The sequence below is a fragment of the Sander lucioperca genome, chromosome 12 (assembly GCF_008315115.2).
Source record: "Sander lucioperca isolate FBNREF2018 chromosome 12, SLUC_FBN_1.2, whole genome shotgun sequence".
Taxonomy (NCBI): Eukaryota; Metazoa; Chordata; class Actinopteri; order Perciformes; family Percidae; genus Sander; species Sander lucioperca.
Genome location: NC_050184.1, coordinates 10,696,888 through 10,717,285, shown reverse-complemented (window position 1 = coordinate 10,717,285; position 20,398 = coordinate 10,696,888). Strand labels below are relative to the sequence as shown.

Below are 20,398 nucleotides of genomic sequence, written 5' to 3'. Positions count from 1 at the left end.
GTTTACAGTAAACTGATCTTCATTGCCAGTGCCGACAACAACAACAACCTTTAAACTGTCATCATGGGATATTGCTCAGGAGATTACTTTTGTTACTAATCTCTGTTCAGGTAAAAAAGATAGAAGCTTGGCTCTATTTAATTTAATTTTCAAGCGTCAGATATGTCCTAGGAAGGCTGCCAGTGCAAACAGGACCAGAGTTAAATGCTGGTTTTGTAGCTGAGTCTATAAAGTGTGTCTTCTCTATCAGCAGGAACTTTTTTCTCTTTAAATTTAATAAAGCCAAAATATAATTAATGCCACTCTGGCAGGAACTGATCTTTTATACATAATGTGATCTTATGAAAGTCTGATTGTTTCCCCCCTGAGGGGATTTATTCATTAAAAGTTTCCAATGTCGAAGAGTCAAACCAGGACAAAGTCAACTTCCTGGTGTTTGATATATAAACAGCACAACAGGAAACAAAAAGAAACAGGAAACAAACTCCAGACTGATAAATGCATTATTGTTAAGTGGGGTTTATGCAGGTATAATGTAATGTATAATATTCAAAATTAGAATGGCTTTATTATGAGGCAAGTACAACAACTAACAGTAATGTTGTTTGCTTTGCTATTTATCTTTGGTCTGAATTTATTAGTGCATTAGATGATACATGAAGTAAGCGGCCAATGTTTCAACTCCAGGTTTAATGCCCTAATGACAAATGGATGAAGTCAAAGCACACACTAAGAGCCAATATTGAAACACGGTGTGCTTTTCTGTAACTTATGTTCCTCGTTATAGTCATTAGACCAGCAGCGGACATTTTGGATGGGCTTTTTGTCCGAGAAATATTGCCTAAAGACGTTTAGGAACTAGGCAGCAATAAAAACAGCATAAAACCTCCTTTCTGACTCATGCTGCAATATACAAACGTATGCTGGTATCTGGCAATTGCTGAATTACATGCGGTAAAATTACTATTTTAGCAAGTTATTTTCCATGACGTTATTAGTGTGCAACGCAAATACAGTTAGATGTCATGGTTTAGGGCTGAGAGACTCGCACTAAAATCTGCTGTACTTTGTAAAACACAATTTTCAGGAAAAGTGTCAGACAATTGCAAAACGGTAAAATCAGTTTTGGCATGATTCTAAATGCTTCAGGTGACTCCCACACTAAAAACAGATGTTCAACCATGCCTTTTGGTTATATGAAAAACTTGAATATGAAAAGGATTTGATAAAAATGCAGATAAAAGAGGTCATTGCTTAATTTAACACTTTAAAACAATTGCTTAAGCTCTATTTAAACTAAATATAAGAGCTTTTATTCTAAAAGGCTGTATTAGATTTGATAAAATGAAACTTTAATGATTCCCATTGGGAGCTGAGTAAATGGATATATCAGGTTTTAGAAAACAAAAAGCCTGGTTAAATCAATAGCTCATAACAGTACTTAGACCCCATTAACCTCAATACTGATTTAATCTGCGGGAGAAGGTCTTTAGTATCTGATGATTTAACAGTTTTGTGTTGATAGATTTTACTTTTATGTTAACAATTACTGAGAGTAGGCCTTATTTATCATTCACAATCATTGTATTATGTATTTTGTACTTTGATTTGGTCCCAGCTCCAAAAGGACGTGGGAACATACATAAAGTGGTGACAACACAGAACCACTGCTCTGCACAAATGGCCTGCCAGCTGCTTTGATTTGATTATATGGAAACGAGGTGAAAAGCTTGGTCCATTCAAAGCACAGCATAATTTGGTAATAATATGACTTGGTAATTTATGTGCCCAAATGACTCGTCTGTAACACGTCTGAAAAGTGCCAACAAATCATTAATTCCACACATACAACAAACAAAAGAAAATATTTTTCTCACTGGGAATCATACAAATTGTAATTATATGTGAGATGCTGTCTGCATGTGTATTTTCTTTGTGTGCGTACGTGTGTGCGTGTGTGCGTTTCACATTGGCACTGCAGATCTGCAAAATCTCTCTGAACATGATTTGTAATTGTGTGCATTTGCTGTGAGTCTGTGTGCCAGAATATGAATGTGTGTTTCTATGTCTGTGTCTGATCTGCATGTGTGTGTGTGTGTGTGTGTGTGTGTGTGTGTGTGTGTGTGTGTGTTTTAACCAGTGCCAGTGTGCCCCAGTGTGCCCCAGTGTGCCCCACAATGCTCCTCTGTACTGCCCACTCTCACTCTACCCAATGGCTCCCTGAGCTCCACCATGCGCCAATTCATGTTTTAATGTATGTGTGTGTGTGTGTGTGTGTGTGTGTGTGTGTGTGTGTACTGTGTATGTGTGTGTGTACTGTGTATTTCTTTTTCTCCTCCTGAATTTCTCTCTTCAATAGTTCCCAATACTTTCCCTTGTACTCATTTTTTCCACTTCACCACTTACCATCTAATTCTCAATTTTATTCAACTGTCACAGATCTTCTGATGATGATTATATATATATATATATATATATATATATATATACATATATAAATAAATAATTTAGGTTACAATCCTCTGATTTACAATAAAATGTATGACATTAGTGGGTTAACTTAAATCCAGTTCATTACAGCAATTTTATTTGCTGGTCAAAACACACACCTTCCTAATGCTAACACTGTTGTAAACATATGCTGAGTGCAGTATTTTGACAGCATAAAAGACGTACATCAAACTGTAACTTTCACACTCTACTGCTGACTTCTAATTTAAAAAATTCAAAACCTCAGTCAAGATGTTTTCCTGAGGATGTCTTTATTAATGTATGGGTTTTCCAAGCTGTCACTGCAGCCTGCACCACCTTTTTTTTCCAGCTGTACAGTAAGCAGCTCCTCCTCGTCATATTGTATATTGAACTGTAGGACAACTACATTTGGCACTGACAAATAATGTCCTGCTGATAGTGGCGTCAGATCAGAAAACATTTATGTGTCGATCTGGAGGGAAGTTATATTTATTTCATCATTTAATATAGAGGAAGTCCATTTGTAGAAATAACTCTTCAATGTGCATGTTTCTTGGGGGGAGCGGTGCAGAAACACAACAGTAGTGAGAACACTAATAGATATGGAGATGAAATATGAAGATTCTTGGATCTCGCAGATTACCACTTTAACCGAAAGGAAATTAGCTCCATATGTCTCTCTCTTGAGCATGAAAAGTACACTTTAACATCAGCGTTTGTCTATTAAAACACAGAGGAGATCTTAATGTGTGCTGGCTGAAAAGCCCCCGGAGCTTTATGTGGATCGAATCGGACAGAAAATGTAATTGATTTACACTGTGCTTACTTTTGATCAGTGAATCAATATTTGAAAGAGAAAACAGCTTTTATTAAAGGGATGTTTTCACCACTGCAGGTTTATGGGTCTTCCTCTCCCCTCCTCCATCTCAACCTTCTTCTCCTCTCCTCCTCTTCAACACTCCTTTGTCAGCATTTGACACTTAATAAATGCTGTATTGTTCCTCTATGTTAAAGACAAACGTGTAGGAATTTAACGCCATTGAAGCTATGGTTTTACCCAGCAACTGAACTATAGGATGTAATTAGCATTCAGTCACAGTGCTGCCGAGCTGAGAAAGTGTGTGTGTGTGTGTGTGTGTGTGTGTGTGTGTGTGTGTGTGTGTATATGTGTGTGTGTGTGTGTGTGTGTGTGTGTGTTAAAGAGAGTGTGTGTGACAGAGAGAGTATGGAATCAGGAGTAGGAAAAAACCACCAGAAGCAGAGAGCAAGGATGTCTTGACTGTTCCTCTACTCACAAAAAAACACTCACACAACACACAAAAATAAAGTCCACAGGGCAAACAGCAATATCATTCAGCACGTGGCAGTTAGTCATCAAATAGATCTCTTGCACACTGTGTGTGGTTTGTGTGTTATATTGCATTCAACAGCCAGTCTTGTTCTTCCTGTTATCCAGCCAGTATGCGCACGCACGCACACACACACACACACACACACACACAGTGGCAGCATGTAAACCCTCTCTGATAAAATCTACAGGGAGGAAGGTTGTTAAAGAGATGACTGTTATGGAAACACAACAGCAGCTCTGTGTGTGTGTGTGTGTGTGTGTGTGTGTGTGTGTGTGTGTGTGTGTGTGTGTGTGTGTGTGTGTGTGTGTGTGTGCACTTGTCTTTGCGAGGATCAAATTGAGTTTCAAAATTAAAATAAGAGGACATTTTGTGTGGTCCCCAATCCAGGATTAATGTTAAAGATTTTTTGTGGTATTTCAGGCCTTTATTTGACAGGATGGATTAGGCAGGAAAGGGGAGAGAGGGGGGAAATGACATGCAGCAAAGGGCCGCAGGTCGGAACTGAAACCGCGGCCACTGCAACGAGGACTGAGCCTCTGTACATGGGGCACAGGCTCTACCAGGTGAGCTAACCAGGCGCCCCAGATAAATGTTGTATTTACAAACTAACCTTTTTTTTTGAAATGTCAGAGCATTAGAAAGTTGTCCTCTAAATTTAAACTCTGTTTAGGAGCTCGTTGGTTTAGGAGCAGTGGGCAGCAACAGCACAGCACCTGGGGACAACTCCAGTGTTGCCTCAGAGCACTGACAGAAAAACACCTACTGTACTGAAACATTAATGTCTTTTGGTGTGGGAGGAAACCCTGATGGGGTTTGAAATCAGGACCTTTTTGCTCTGAAGCGACAGCAACAAACACAGAGCCACTCTGCTTGAAATTAATTTATCACACCACTTTGGCCACTTCAAAAAACAAGGTCAGCAGCAGATATCTGTTGTTTTAAAATGTAACTTGTGGCTAAAAGTGTTTCAAGTGATTTTGCCATGTTATTAGGGCTGTGCTCGATTGAAGAAATTCTTAGTCGACTAACACTCATTCAATTGTATCGACTAATCGATTAGTTGATTTAATCGACAGATCTGTAAATCTGAGTTTCTCCGCAAAGAGTCATGCAAAAGCACCACTTTAATTCTTGTGTTTACCAGAGATGTGCTCGTACGTTTCTTGGAAATAAGTCATTCAGCATGAAAAAAGCATAAAACATGACTAATCGACTAAAGAAATCTTAGTTGACTAAGACCAAAACGACCGATTAGTCGACTAATCGACTAAGAGGGAGCAGCCCTACATGTTATTGGTTTTTTTCAAATTTACCAAGAACATCAACAATTTTATTGTTGAATATATGTTGGAACCACAAACCTATTCATGGGTGCTCTATCACTAAGCTTTTTTGTCTATCTCAGAGTATTTTTGCTTCCTGCAGTGGATTAGCCATTCCGTTGTCATGTAAAATAAGAACATAACCATTTATACTGATGCTAAATCTGACAGAAACACTCCTTCAATCTGTAGTTTTATTACCTCAGCACTCTATAGTGGCTTAGGCCTGCATGTTGTTCATCAAATCACAAACGATGACTCCACTGAAACTGAAAAGCATCTGAAGGCTTACAGTCAACCTTGGAGGTCACTATATTGTTTTTTTTTAATGAGCTAGGAAATATGCTTACAAAGTGTGGCTCCCTGTAGACTTATTGACTACCGGCTGTTCAGCGGAACCTCTCAGTTTATCATAGAGGAGAGTACTGCAGAATCAGCTTGTAGTTGCGCAGACAGATAAGGAGTGTTTTTGAATATTTCACAATCACACCAATGGTTCTTAAATGGCTGACAAACCAAAATAGACTGCTGCTCTGTCTCCATACAGATCGGACAGGTTTCATTACATTTTCTGTTGCAACACATGTATAACAAAAGAAAAAAGTAATGTGTTCAGTTATAAAATAAGTGTTCATATCTTTCACTTAAGTATTAGAACAATTCAAAAATTGTCCTCCAATCAAAAACAACCCCATAGGTCGTTATGTACAAGTAGCAATTACGACCCATATATATTGTTAGGCAGCACCTAGGTATGAGGATGTGGGTCCCATTTCCTGTTGCCACTAGGGACACTAATTAATGAAACACTCCTATTTGGTATGTATGGTTTGGAGGACTTGTTGGGTTTAACCTCTTGCAATATATTATATTTTATTAACTTTATTTTTTGCATGTACAGTCTTTATCGGCAACGTTTCTAAATACAGCCATAAGATAAATGCAGTAGGGTAAAATAAAGTTTGTACAATACAATTAAACATTGTACAATAGAAGTATAAAGCTGCACAAAATGGAAATACTTAAAGTACAAATGTCTCAAAATTATAATGGAGTAAATCTACATAGTTACTTTCCACCTCTGCTTCTGTAACATCCTCCATAGTTCTATATGTGAAGATGCTGAACTCCTGGGAAACATTAGCTTCTGATTACAATGTGCCTGGCAGAGAGTGGTGGTCAACTAAAGAGATACATTGGTTAGCGGGACAGATGACAAAACTTTATTCAGCATATAAAATAATGAATGACAACTTGGACCACATTTTTTATTCTCTACTTGTTATCTCTCTCATCCACACTGTAGATTTCCTGCAAAAGCCTCACACTGCATCAGTTTATCACTGCTGTTTTTGCGTGAGCGCTGTCATCATTTCAAAACAAGAAATAGTTTTACAGCCCTGGAGCACAGCCACTATAACAACTTTAACTTCAAGTCTGCTCAAAAGAATTGCAGGATTTTGCAGGAGGCTGTGTGTAACTGATGTACTGTAGCACTGGCGTTGGATACTTTTGATCCTGTTGACCTTTTTGACATTCGTCCAAAAATCTGGCCTCTCAACACCCATTTAGAGGATGTTACATCACAAGCAATATGCTCCGTGTCTATATATAAAACCATTATGTGTGTGTGTGAGAGAGAGAGATGGGAGAGAGAGAGAGAGAGAGAGAGAGAGAGAGAGAGAGAGAGAGAGAGAGAGAGAGAGAGAGAGAGAGAGAGAGAGAGAGAGCCAGTGGCGTGACAGCTGTTCCAGTACAGGCTGTTATCCATCTATCTTTGGATAAAGAGAGAAGAGAGAGAGGGAGGTGACAGAGGGAGGTGGAATGTGATGAATTCCCACAATCCTTGGCATGTCAATTGGCAGTTGGAAAAGTGTGATCTCACCTTCAATATGAACAGCCATCATCCCGTCCATCCATCCATTCATGCATACATACATACATACATACATACATACATAGCAGCATCTATCCAGTGGTGTAGATACAGTACTTGATATCATAGCACTACTATGATATCAAGCATTATGTACTATATAGTAATAGTATTTGCAGTAGTACTTGATAGGGCTACTGATTGTTTTCCTTATTGATTTATCGCTCAATTTTTCTTTCAATAAATTACTCAGTTAATAAAATGTCAGAAAACTGTTTTAAATGGTTACCAGGGGATGGTGTGAGAACTTCATATTGCTTGTTTTGTCGACCAACAGTCCAAAACCAACATATTCAATTAATGATCACATTTGAGAGGCTGGAACCACTGAATGTTTTTCATTTTTACTTGATAAATGAATTAAAAGATACATTGATTGTCAAACTTGTCAATTCCTGTGGATAGACCCTTCAGATAATCAGCTAATCATTTGAGCACAATTAAACAGCAATTTCCAATAATAGCTTAGCAAACTAATAAGTAGTTGCAGCAGCAGTTGCAAGCTTTTGGATTTCTCCCGTTCCAAAACAGTGTGCATGGTGCTCTATTGAGACGCTCAATCACAAGTACAATCAAATAATTTTTCACATTCACACAATCTAATTTTCATTCTCATTTTTAGTAAAATGCTGCACTATAGAGCCCATCTGTGTTGAAGGAGAACTGTGATGCAACATAGCAGACTAAAGTACTGTTAAGAAAAGATCGGATTTTGATCAGCTTTGATCATCCATAATCAACAATTATGGATCTATTAAAAGATGTCCGGATAGGCCACAATACCAATACTTAGGATCGGCTTGGGACATCTCTAGTGGGTGGTGTCAAAACCAAATAGAGCAAAGGTACAAGTAATGGATTAAACAAAGTGTTTATCTGCTCTAATGTAAGCTGCAAATGCTAGCATGCCCGGTTCACTAGCAAGTAACCTTGTATTATTTCCAAAGACAAGAAACTATCTATATACTACCTGTTCAGGAGCGAAACACCCACCCTGTGGGAGCCAAGATGCTAAATTAACAGAGTTTAGAGTAACAATAGCGAGTCTGTTGTGCTCACCATTTGGTTTGGGATGTTTACACTCCAGTAACTCCATCCAAGCTTGTGTTACATTTGCCAAAATCATCTATTCTTTATCGTTTTCACTTGTAAAAGTAAATCATACTGTTATAAATCTAATAATGGTGTTCCCCCATCAAAGAATGTTTTCCTATAGTTATCTTTCAAACCGTCAAAGGGTTATATTGGCTATATATTGGTTATATAAATCTTTATATAGTTAGTACTGTACTAATACTGGCTCTAACAAACAGTAACACAGAGACAAGTGGAAACCACAGTTCCTACTGGGAACAGGGATGTAATGATTGATACTCGCATGGAAACTGTACTTCCTACAGTGTGTGCATGACACATGGTGCAAGAGTGGGGGTTGGGATGTGTGTGTTTGCTTGTTTGTTTGTTTGTTTGTTTGTTTGTTTGTTTGTTTGTTTGTTTGTTTGTTTGTTTGTTTGTTTGTTTGTTTGTTTGTTTGTTTGTTTGTTTGTTTGTGTGTGTGTGTGTGTGTGTGTGTGTGTGTGTGTGTGTGTGAGAGAGAGAGATGCAATAGGAACACTTTACTGGAGCTCATACAGAACAAGAACTAAACTGAATCCAATTTTCACACACACACACACACACACACACACACACACACACACACACACACACACACACACACACACACACACACACACACACACCATATGGAGATGAGGCTGGGAGCTGGCCCTGTTCAGATAAATCTACCGATACTGCTGCTTTCAAGCTCTAATCTAATGACTGTGTGTGTGTGTGTGTGTGTGTGTGTGTGTGTGTGTGTAAGCTCCTGTGCTTCTATCTTTGTGAGGTCCAGTTTGAGTTTTAGACCTTGAGATTGAGGACCTTTTTGAAAAGTCAGGTCCGATCCTTACTTCTTTCAAATGTCTTTGCTCTCTGAAAGTTAAGACTTGAAGTTAGGCATGTAGTTGTGAAGGTTAGGGTTAGATGCTAGTGAATCTATTATCTCAATTAGGGTCCTCAACTATAGCAGTATATGCTATATGTTACTGTGAGGGAGTAGGGGAGGTAGGATGACTCTAAAGTGTGTGATGAAAGGTCATAATAACATATACAGGAAGCACACACACGCACACAAACACACTACACTACACTCTGCAGTAGAAACAGATGATGTATTTATAGTATAGAGATGGTATGGTCATGGAAGGGTGGGTGGGTGGAAAAAACTGAGACAAGCTCCGAAGTCAAGCAAGAAGGACAATACAAGTAGAAATGTTTGGGCCTGGTCTTAAAAACAATGGACTACGTCAAATAATTTCTTTTACTCACTGTATAAATAATGTTTACATTACCAATAGCACAGACTTACACTGGTGGCACGTGTAGCAAAAATGTTATACATAGCACCATAAAGCTGTCCTGGTTTACAGCCACTGCTGTAGTGGTCTGTGCTCTGTCCTTATTTGGGCAACCAGCAACTAGCTATGCTAAACACATCCTGGACCACTCTCCATACTGAAGGCAAAGAGATAAAACTGTTATCTATATTACCTTATGAGACAAAAAACAAACATAACTTCCAAACTGTTGGATATGCTTTTAATGGATGTGTTCACTCAAACTACAAGCAAACACATTTTCTCACTCGAAAGATCTGGTTGAGATCATAAGTTTTGGGTAGTTTATAGTCTGCCCTTCAAGGCGAATGCACAACTGATTCTTTCTGGAGATAAGGTGAAGAACAACTGCTGTGTTGACATCATGAGAATCCTAACAACTATTTCCTCCGTATGTGTGTGTATCCAGATGTCTGTAGCCTGTGGGAATGAGAGAACTGTGTGAGTAGGACAGGAAATGATGTCAGACATTCTCATGGAGAGTTTGACAGCCATACCACGCACACGCACACGCACACACAGTCAGATGTGAGCCGACAGACATGATTTCTAAAACAACACAAATAAGAGCATGTGACGTACATAAGGAGGTTTAAGTCTGCGTGTGTGTCTGTGTGCATTTGCCAATTTGTGTGCATTTGTACCTAACTGAGTCATAACAGCAGGGCCTTAAAGCATCAACAGCAGTTAAGCCAATTACTTTTATAAAGCAGCTCAGTGTAGAGCAGCTCAGTGAGTTCACGGTCAAGTTTGACTGTGACGTGTCCAACAGCAGGACTTTACCTTCTAAGAGTGAGTTTTTGAACGAGTTGCACTTGCATTTACCATCACAACAAATAGTATGTTGGAGACAGATGGAGGATTTGGATGTCCAGAAATCCACAGGTTTTACATCTGCTACTTTTAGCATTCATACTCATGTTAAACTTAAGTTAAAGACATTAAGCACACCCAACTGTTTACAGTTTTTTTTACTGCTATCTAATTTTCCAGTAGAGTTGAATCATTATTGAGTCACAGAGGCGGGAGTGAGTGTCTGGTTTTATAAGGCTAATGATAAAGACACCAGAATAAACAGAGGAGTGACTGTAAGAGGATGGCAAAATAGAAGCTTAGCATGGGATTAAAACACACACACACACACACACACACACACACACACACACACACACGGTGTAACTTGACCTTCTGTCTGAGGCTCTGGCGGCAAGACAATCAGCCATGTGTTGTCAGAGAGGTCAGGTTTGTCTCCTTGCAGTGTTTATGTTTTTAGTATCTTGTGTTTATGACCCTTCTTTACTAATGCAGCCAACAGATGCAGAGCTCACTTGTTTGTTTTTTCAAAGTTTTGTCTTTCTATTTTCTCCATTATTTCTGACCTCATTCTCCCACTCCTTATCCCATCGCTACCATTGGCTACTAAAGATTTAAATTCAAGTCAGACCTCCATTCAAATCAACTAATCCTTCCTGAATACCTTGTTTTCCCCTCCTCTATTTTTGTTTCCGTTTCTTTCTTTCTCTTAGTTTCTCTCTTTTTTGCATTTCTCTTTTTTTCTCTATGTATTTCTCCCCACATCATCCTCCCTCTCTGATTGGCTGATTTGAATTTTCAAAAAGTGACCAATCCCCTTTTTTCACCCTCAGAGACACAGGATGTACGCTCATCCTTTTCCCTCCCTCCCTCCCTCCCTTCCTCCCTTCCTCCCTTCCTCCCTCCCTCCCTTCCTTCCTCCCTTCCTTCCTCCCTTCCTTCCTTCCTCCCTTCCTTCCTCCCTTCCTCCCTTCCTTCCAAAACAACCAGATTGTGAGACAGCAGCGGAGAGACAGACAGCAACAGCCGGCGGAAAGCCCTTGGAGAGTGACATCACAGTCTCACTCTCACACTCTCTCTCTCTCTCTTAGGGTATAAAGGCCTCATTGTATCCTCTATCACATGAAAAAATGTTGGCGGAACGCTGTGAATTTGACAGAGTGTACCCATATAGTCCAGGGTCACCGTGACAAAACACACACACACACACACACACACACACACACAGAAGCTTTACCCTGCATTCAGTTTGTTTGTGTATAACCGGCCTTTACCCGGAATTCTTTAAGTGATTGGGATGACTGGTATGTATGCGTCCTGTAAAGGACGCTAGTTAAAGAAAGCGTTGTCTGTATGTACATTTGCTGCACATGTGTGTTTGTGGAGATGGTCTTTAATGCTGGTTTCTGGAGTAATGTGTGTATGCCTGTTAAATGAGCGAGGTCAATTGGGATTCCTAATGCAGCGTTCATTTCTTAGCCAGTGTGACAATTAGTATATACAGTATATATATTTTAAACAGGGAAATTCCTTAAACAAATTAGAGGAAGCCTGACCTCACCACATTCTCGTGACTTTAACAGTGTGAAGGAGAAGAGTCAAAAGAACGGTTGCAAAATCGTAAAAAATACATCCAAAACACAGCATGTATGTAACAACAATCACATATTTAAAGTCCTTAAAGCAAATCTGAATGGCTTGTTAAATCTCATTTTGTCTGATGTAGGCAGCCCACAAAAACCTGACTAGTTTGTGGGTTAGTAGGCACTCCAGATACACAAATGTGTATGCACAAGCCCCAAAAAAGTGAGCTTTTCATGATACGCATGATACGAAAGTTTTATTTTGATTCAATGGTGGGTTGCAGTTTTACCGAGCTTTTTCAACAAAAATAAAGCCACACATGGCTGCAACACAACAAGCGCCTGGCTACTACAGAAACCAAAACTTGCGCATGTTAAATTTGGAACCCATGATCAGATTTGAAACCAAATCCTCCAAACGATTCCAATAAAGAAACGATTCCACTGGAATCGTAATTTTTGAAACGATTCCAAGTAGGAATCGGTTCTCGATGCCCAACCCTAATCTTTATCTACATAGAACTTAACAGAAGAATACAAAATGCCTAGCTGAGAGTGGTCTTATAAAGATTAAGATAACATATCTATTTTTAAACATTTACACACAAACTGAGTTTTGATTTCTGGAGGACGAAGACCTTTAGTAGAAGCTATATAAGCTTCCTTGCTATTTTTTGTATTTGTTGTTAACTAAGAGCTCAGTGTTTTGGGAACAGAGACTATGCACTTTATCAGTAAATTAGATTACAGCCACACTATGACATCTTATTCCAGATTCCTCACTTTCTCTATCCTGCTTCCCATATAGTATACTGTATCTTTTGCGTGAGGCTGAGATACATTACCTTAGAACCTCTACAGGTTCCACACACAACTCCATTTAGCCATTTCAATCACTCTCTCTCAAACACACCAACACTTACTTTGACGTCTTGCTCCAGCGTTCGTATCAGTTCTCCATCCACTTGCCCTGTTTGGGCCACGCGGAGAGAGCGTCGCTCTGCCTTCCTCAGCCGGTACTGCAGGATGCGGCAGGTCTTATTAGCCTAAGAAACAGAAGCATGTGTTTGGATGATGTTATGTGTCATCTGTCTAAGCCCTTTTTGTTACTTTGCTTCATGTTATAGCGCCTTCAAGGAAGATTCGCCTTGCAGCAGCCATTCAAATTCCAAAGAAGACATGCAGACATCCATAATGCACCTGGCCTTGTGTCACACCTCTTGCTCAAAGATGACATTCAGATCATTATTACTTGCCTGTTTCAAAACATGTTGCAGCCTCTGCCTGTTTTATACATTTAAAGTCAAATCAGGATATCACACCAAAATGAGAGCACAGATTCAACGAGTGTGCTTTCATTTAGTCGGTCTGTCCTCCCACAGTTGTACCTGCTCCAGCTGTTGCCGTAGGTCCTGCAGCTGGTAGACGTCATCCTCCATGTACATGTCCCTCATCTCCAGCATCTCAGACCGCAACTCCTCCATCTCATCCTGGAGACAGTGGAGAAGAGAGAGTGTATAAGTGTATCTAACAATACTCCTCTGATATCAACCAGCAGGGGAAAGAGCCGTTATGTGTTGTAGAGACTTCTAACTGACTGTAACTCCAAGTGTCGACAGCATTATGTGCACATATGTGGACCATAAAGGGAATCATTTAATGTCTAATAGGAGTCATTAGAGCTTTTAGCATCTTTGTCATAGATGCAAGACAATCATCAAAAAAATCATCATCCATTAACCTTGTTCGTGATCCATCCCATCGATCGCTGCTCGCAATCATTAGCAGTCATATCTTTGAATACATCATCCGTATTATCAGGATAGCTATTACAAAAATTAGTATCTTCTTTAAATGAACTGCTGTGTAATATCCTCTCAAGTCAGATAAAAAGGGGCCATCAGAAATAGAGATCTACATGATGTAAGTAGCAGAATGGCGTACTAAGTAACATAATATGATTCTGTATTGACTGTCCTTTCTCTCTCCCACCCAGGAGGTCAAAGATGACCTTAGATTAAACTCTTAGCAATCCCTGCAGGGAAATTGAGATCAAGTAAAAGAAATTCCTACACTCTAAAATATGAAGTAAAACTAAGTAGTACAATAAGTAGTAAAGAAGTAAAATCGAAACAAAAGTTTTCAAAAAGGCATGAAATACCACTCAAAAATCAGCCCGTATGTGATCTTAATTTACAGTAGTGTTGTTATCTACCTCTCTTATAGACATCATGGAGACGAATTAATCATATCAGCCTGACAACAGGAATTGCATCATTACTTTAAAACACAGTTAAGGTGCAGCTCTTGTATTAGCGAGTGTGTCTGCACTGAAATGAACCACACCCCACCAGAAAAAGTCGGGTTGCTGGGCTTTATGGGACAGCAGGTGGGGTGTTACACAACAGTGTGCTTCCAAGAGCATGCAATGTGTGTTGTGTAGGATGTGCAAGCAAAATAAGGAGGAGTACAAGCGGCTGTAGTAGTAGTGCTGTCAAAGTGTACTACAGTGGAGAATGTGGGTCAGCCTCTGCATGACTATCCTCTGCATAACTCTGTTTGTGTGGGTGGGTGTGTGTGTGTGTGTGTGTGTGTGTGTGTGTGTGTGTGTGTAGAGGTTTGTTGATCAAGCTAAAATAGACTACAGTAAGGAGCAATCTGCACAACACTGAACACTGTGCTACACATCTGCAATACAGAGGAGAGAGGAGGCAGAGATGAATTTTTTTTAAAAGTAGGAAAAGGAAAGAAAGGTAAAAAAAAAAAGGAAAGACAAGAGGGGAGAGGAAAGAGTAAGAAAGTGAAGTGAAGGAGAAGAAATAGAAAGAAAGGAAAGAAATATCAGAGAAGTAAAGGGAAGGTAGGATTTGAAAATAAAGAAAACGGGAGAATGAAAAGGAAAGGGGAGGAGAGGAAAGAAAGAAAGAAAGAAAGAAAGAAAGAGAAAGAACAGAATTAAAGAAAAGAAAGAAAATGACAGAAAAGAAAATGGAGCAAAGGACAGAGAAAAGAAAAGGGGTAGAAATAGAAAAACCAGGGATGGTAAAAACATCATGAGCATGAAAGAAATGTAGACAGGGAGGGAGATAAAACAAGACAGCAGAGAGTGAGAATGTGAGGACACGAAACGAGGGAATCACGTTAGTGTTAGCAAGTTAATGTGGTGAGAGACTAAGAGAGAGAGAGGTGTCCCGCTGACCTGCTTTACACAGCTAACTAAAAAAGAAAAGGGAAGATTGTTGCTGTCATGTGAGCAATCGGCCAGTCAGGAGATTGAATCAGCCAATCAGCTGTTAGATTTAAGTGAGCCAGACTGGGCAATGTTAGAAAGCAGAGCTCACAAACATCTGCTGTGATAACGGTCCGCCTACCTGCTGTAGGACAGAACCAGGCCAGCTGTTACCCCCATCTAGTCTTTGTGCTAAGCTAAGCTGGAAATGGGCCATGGTCTTAAATAAACACAGTGGATGTGGATGGGTTTCATGTTTGTTTAACCAGGCAGTGCCACTGAGACTACTGAAGGAAGCATGACACATAAACACAATAGCTGCCATCATGTGTCTGTCACGTATACTATCCTCTTGTATATTTGTAGTGTCCGCATACCAGAGAATAAAAAAAGCCTTAAAATCAAAGTGATTATAAAGCATTTACAATGACTTCAAGATTCTGAGAATTGCCTCAAAACAATACAGGAGAATAAATTGCCATGCAGTGACACCTGTACTGCCATGGCAATTCTTTGCGATGTAAAATATTGTGAATATTGAAAGATATGAGTGAGTAACTAGGCTAAAACAGTCATGTATACAAGCTATGCCTGCACAGATGCTCAATTATTATCTTAAATTGTAGTCACAGGACAGAGATTCCTAAAAAGAAAGGCTCAACTGTGTGACTCTGTCAGATTGGAGGCCAGCAGTAAAGACCTACTGTTTATCATGTCTAAGCGCAGCATGTGGACCCAAGTGATAATTTAATTATTTGTTTGGGTTCCTGCTGAGTGAGAGCTGCTTTAACATGGTGTGGATGATAGGAATGACAGACAATCAATCAAACTGCTGTTAGCATGTTGCCTAGCAATAAGTAATAAGGGATGCAGGTAGCTGGAAGATTTGATTGTCTACCAACCATGTTCTCTTACAGCTTCAACATATTGAGCATAAACACCGTACACAATGAAATTGAATTAACAATTACAGAGATTTCAGCAGCTGTTGTCTTGATTTTTTATTACCGATTAAATGTCACACAGTCTGCACCAAAAGTCAGCCTATTGATATGCACTACATCATGCCATAGTCGAACATAGACAGACATAAAGTCTGCATGACAGAGAAAAAGGATGAACTTTGTGTGCGGAGTTGGAGAGTGTGGATTAGAAGCTGGATCTAGAAAAAAATCTGACACAGAGCGAGAGATTGAGGGGGGAGCATGACACCATAGCACAATGTTGTTTTCATCTTCTGATTACTAACCAGGTGTTCCTCGCAGCTGCAAAAACAGACACAACCACACTCATTTCACTGCCAGGCCTCCCATGAGGCTTTGGGGTGGTCCAATAAGGTAGCTCTGTTACATGCTGTCCTATATATTCAGGCAGCAGCTGAGTGAGAGTGAGAAAGCAGGCCTGTGAATCCTTTTAACATCTGAAAAGACTTCGATAAATCATGATTTTAGACGGACAGCACATGTAATCTGAGATAGTGCAACAACTAATGATTATTTCCGTGTAGAAGACATCAGAAAATCGTGAAAAACATCTTCAAATTGCTCAATTTGTCCCTACCAACAGTCCAATACCCAATCTATTCAATTGACATTGATGTAAAAGAAAGAAAAGCAGCAACTCCTCACAATTGAGAAGTTGGAACCAGCAAATGCTTGAAAATGTTGCTTGATTAATGGCTAAAAATCAACTACTGAACACTAATCAGGGCTACATAACAATGTGGAGCAATAATCCTAATTGTTTTGCTGGCTAGCATAACTAAAAGTAACAATCTAGGGAATAATATCATGATAATCAAGATTATTCATCGTATTTTCAGAATTGTCGTTTCATGTCTAAGGCATCATGCTCGTGTTTACAAGAGCAGCAGGTGTGATTCAAAAAAAGTATCACGTCACCATAGTTATCAATAAGAAACCCTTCTGGTGTGTGGAGCCATCTACATGGTGAAGGTCCACCAATAATCTAAATTCTCCAACACGGTTTCAGAGCTCCCTGAGAAAAGATGCGGTGATCCTCCTGTTTAGAATGTGGATCAATCACCCTCTACAATCAATCTCTGACAATTATTGGCATGTATGGTAACTGCCATATAGTGCTTAGAGACATGCTAATATAATTGATCTTTCGCCTAATCAATCACTCTCAAGGCTGGATTGAGCTGCTCCACCGGTGGATACACGTTACATTCCACTGCCTGCGGACCTGTGGGAGCTGTGAGATCCCTTTAGTACCAAATTCTGATGACATGCAATCCCACTGTGAGGCCTTGATGATGGTGCACTTGATTCTCTGGTTACTGTTTTGAGTGCTGATGTTTTGGTGTTTGTCAGTTTGACAGAACAATGGATTTTTTTGTACTGCTGTCAAATTTTCAGAATACATGATTTTGACCATTTTGTGTAAAAAAAAAAAAAAAAAAAATCTCATCTGATACCTTGGTAAATTAGCAGCAAGGCAGAGTTAGATTTCACTGCAGGCTTCAGAGTCTGATAACCCCTCAGGCTGTGTGGTAAAATGACATCCTCACCTCCATCATGTGAGTTGGGGGAAACACAACTGACAACACTGGCTGCCAAATTATGTTGAAAAGCCACTATCTGCCCAAAATACTACATCCACATTATATCTTACTCTTTAAAGTACACCTACAGTATTTCACATTTCCTATTGCACATGCAGATATTCCATATGAAACATCCATTCTGAGGCTATATGCTGCATGTTTTGCTCTTGTGCTACTGAGACTCTCTCTATTCACAACATTATCACCATCCTTGTAGTGTGTAGCCTTGGATGACATCCAAAGGCATAGCCTATCTAAACTGGGAAACAAGTAAGGGTGAACTGGTAAATAAACCCAACATAATAAAAAAAAAAAACATGATTCTGACAGAAAGAGGATTTTGTCTTTGCATCTTGGTCTAAAGCAAAATGCCAATGAAAGAGAATCGAACCAATTATTTTACCATGGGAAATCCTAATTAACACATTCATAGTTGACACTTATATAGGCCTATTGGACTTACTTTGAGGTAATCATTCTCAGATCTCAGCTCTTCTATTTCCCGGACAAACTCCTCATGCATGCCGTCCATAAACTCCTCTGTAAGGTCTGAGAAAGCCAGGGACGTGCTGGCAGGTACCCTGCTGTCAAAAGAGGTGACCGACCGCTCCTCGCCGGGGGATATGCTCCCTTCCCCAGTCTCCACGCCCAGGGAGAGCCGGTCCTTGTAGTCCCTCTCCGCGGAGGAGCAGGTGGTCTTGGCGGCTGCTTGCTGGCTAGCTCTTTCCGCCAACACGCCATCCCTGAGTGGCCTGTCTCCGTCCGGCCCACCGCCCCTGCTGCTCCTCGATTCGGCGTCGCTGCTCACAGCGTCCGCGGAGAGCTTGTTTTCCTCAGAGGCGCAGTCCGATAGCTCGGAGCTACTGTCGGTCGGGGAGAGCTTCCCGGTGGCGCAGCCAGAGTCCTTAGATAAATCATCGGATCCTATGCTGGCGTCCGACACCTTCCTCCGTCCTCCGGTGCTCTTGGTCGCCTTGGCCGTCTTCGACAACGCGGCGCAGGAGGAGGATTTGCCCGCCGGTTTGCCACCACCGCTCTTCTCCGCTTTACCGTCCTTTCCAGCAAGACTTCCCACGGGACTGCGCCTGGAAATGCGGCTACCCAAGTGGATGGCTCCCGGCTTGACGCTCAGGGTTGGGGTCCCGATCCCTCCGCGGATCTTGGTAAGCGACCAACCGGGTACATCCTTCGGTCTGGCCGGGGACGGTGCCCGGTTTATCTTCTTTTTTTTCTCTCCCAGAGGCTGAGCGGACACCATTGCAGAGAGCTCCGCAGTTTCAGGCCGGGGGTTTGGCTGCTGCTGCCCTGGCACCGCGTGCTGCAACTGCCCACTGTCCGAGCCCTCTGTCCCGCCTCCGCTTTCCATCTTCTGCCGGAGATGGGGTCTCCGTTCCTTGGGCGAGGCGAAGACGAGGTGAGTCGGAGAGTTATGGACATCAACCCCCTTTGTTTTTGTCATTCATTCCGTTTAGGCCGAAACAATAAAAACTGAAATAAAACCTCCTATATGTGGAAACAGGAGGCAGAAGTTGGAGTGTGAATAAATAACTGCAGAGCAACACAAAAGGAGGGGATCCTCGCTCCAGCCACAATGAGAGCTCCTGTAGTGCAACAAGGCGAAGAAGCAGGAAGCGAAGTCCAAAAACAACAGAAACGCAACCTATCAGGCCTAATCCAGTTTATCACAAATTGTAAAATATTCCGCTTTGTTCTGAAAGATCCTCCCCTCCTCTCTTCAGGATATCTGTCTAGCCGGTCTGCTCAGAGGAGTTGTGGCTGAGAACAGAGAGAGGCAGTGTGGTGGATAGGTCTACCCTCTCTCCCTCTTTCTCCGCCCAGATAATGGGATGTAGCCCTGGAGGAGAGAGAGAGTGAATCTCATTTCGCAGCTCTCTGTCGCCACCATTGCAGGATATTATGTAGGAGCTATGAGGGCCCCTCATAAGGAACAGTCAAAAATAATGTGTATGGGGATGCTGTGAGAGATGCATAAAGAGCAGGATGTACCTGCTATGCATTGCTTTAAAGCCAAAACGATAGGCTATATCCAATAATAATTTTTGGATAGGGGCAATGATATTTGAAATACACTTTACTTATTTATGTACAGGTCAGTGTATGAAAAACAATATATGTGACAGCCAGAAACCACTCCCCAAAAATGACACTATCCATGAATTGTGCAGACCCCTCTTCACCACACCATTTTGCTTCTGTCTGCACACTGTAGCCTGAGAACATTTGCAACTCAAGTCCCTAGAAGGGCTTTCCAACAAGCAATATAACAGTCAATATGAAACTCTGCAATCAAAATGTGACAATCACTTTCTCAAAATGTCATTTTTGCAACAAAATGCACCACTTGAATTACTCTTTCAAAGCAGCAACAACACACTGATGTACTTTATACAAAACACTGCTCTCTTCAGTACTTTGTATACCTATTTTCTCATACAGGATTCTGTAAAAGATTGTTTCAGTACAGAACATACTTCCATTTTAATGCATGCAAAAATAGAAAGGCTTCAGAAAAAAAACACAGTTAATCTTTTTCCCATTTCAGGTTTTTACAAAAAAAAAACAATGGACTGACCGCATCTCAATGTCTCTGCACACCTCTTCCATTGTTTGCAGAAGAGGCATGTGGTTGGCCGTCATACACCCTCCAACGCCTCAATCGGATT

General features: G+C 40.6%; 1 protein-coding gene across 2 annotated transcripts in view; it reads right to left on the bottom strand.

Moving 5' to 3' along the window:
* Positions 1-19,555, bottom strand: part of soga1 (suppressor of glucose, autophagy associated 1) — a 110,268-nt gene extending 90,713 nt beyond the window's left edge. The window contains exons 1-3 of one of the 2 annotated variants that reach the window (XM_031286488.2): positions 18,178-19,555; positions 13,305-13,406; positions 12,840-12,962 (exon numbers count right to left, since the gene is read on the bottom strand). In XM_031286488.2, coding sequence (XP_031142348.1) covers positions 12,840-12,962; positions 13,305-13,406; positions 18,178-19,173 — 1,221 coding nt within the window. In that variant the 5' untranslated portion in view covers positions 19,174-19,555. The remainder of the gene's footprint in view (positions 1-12,839; positions 12,963-13,304; positions 13,407-18,177) is intronic. The other variant, XM_031286487.2, reaches the window with a different exon arrangement.
* Between the last annotated feature and the right edge of the window lie 843 nt (positions 19,556-20,398).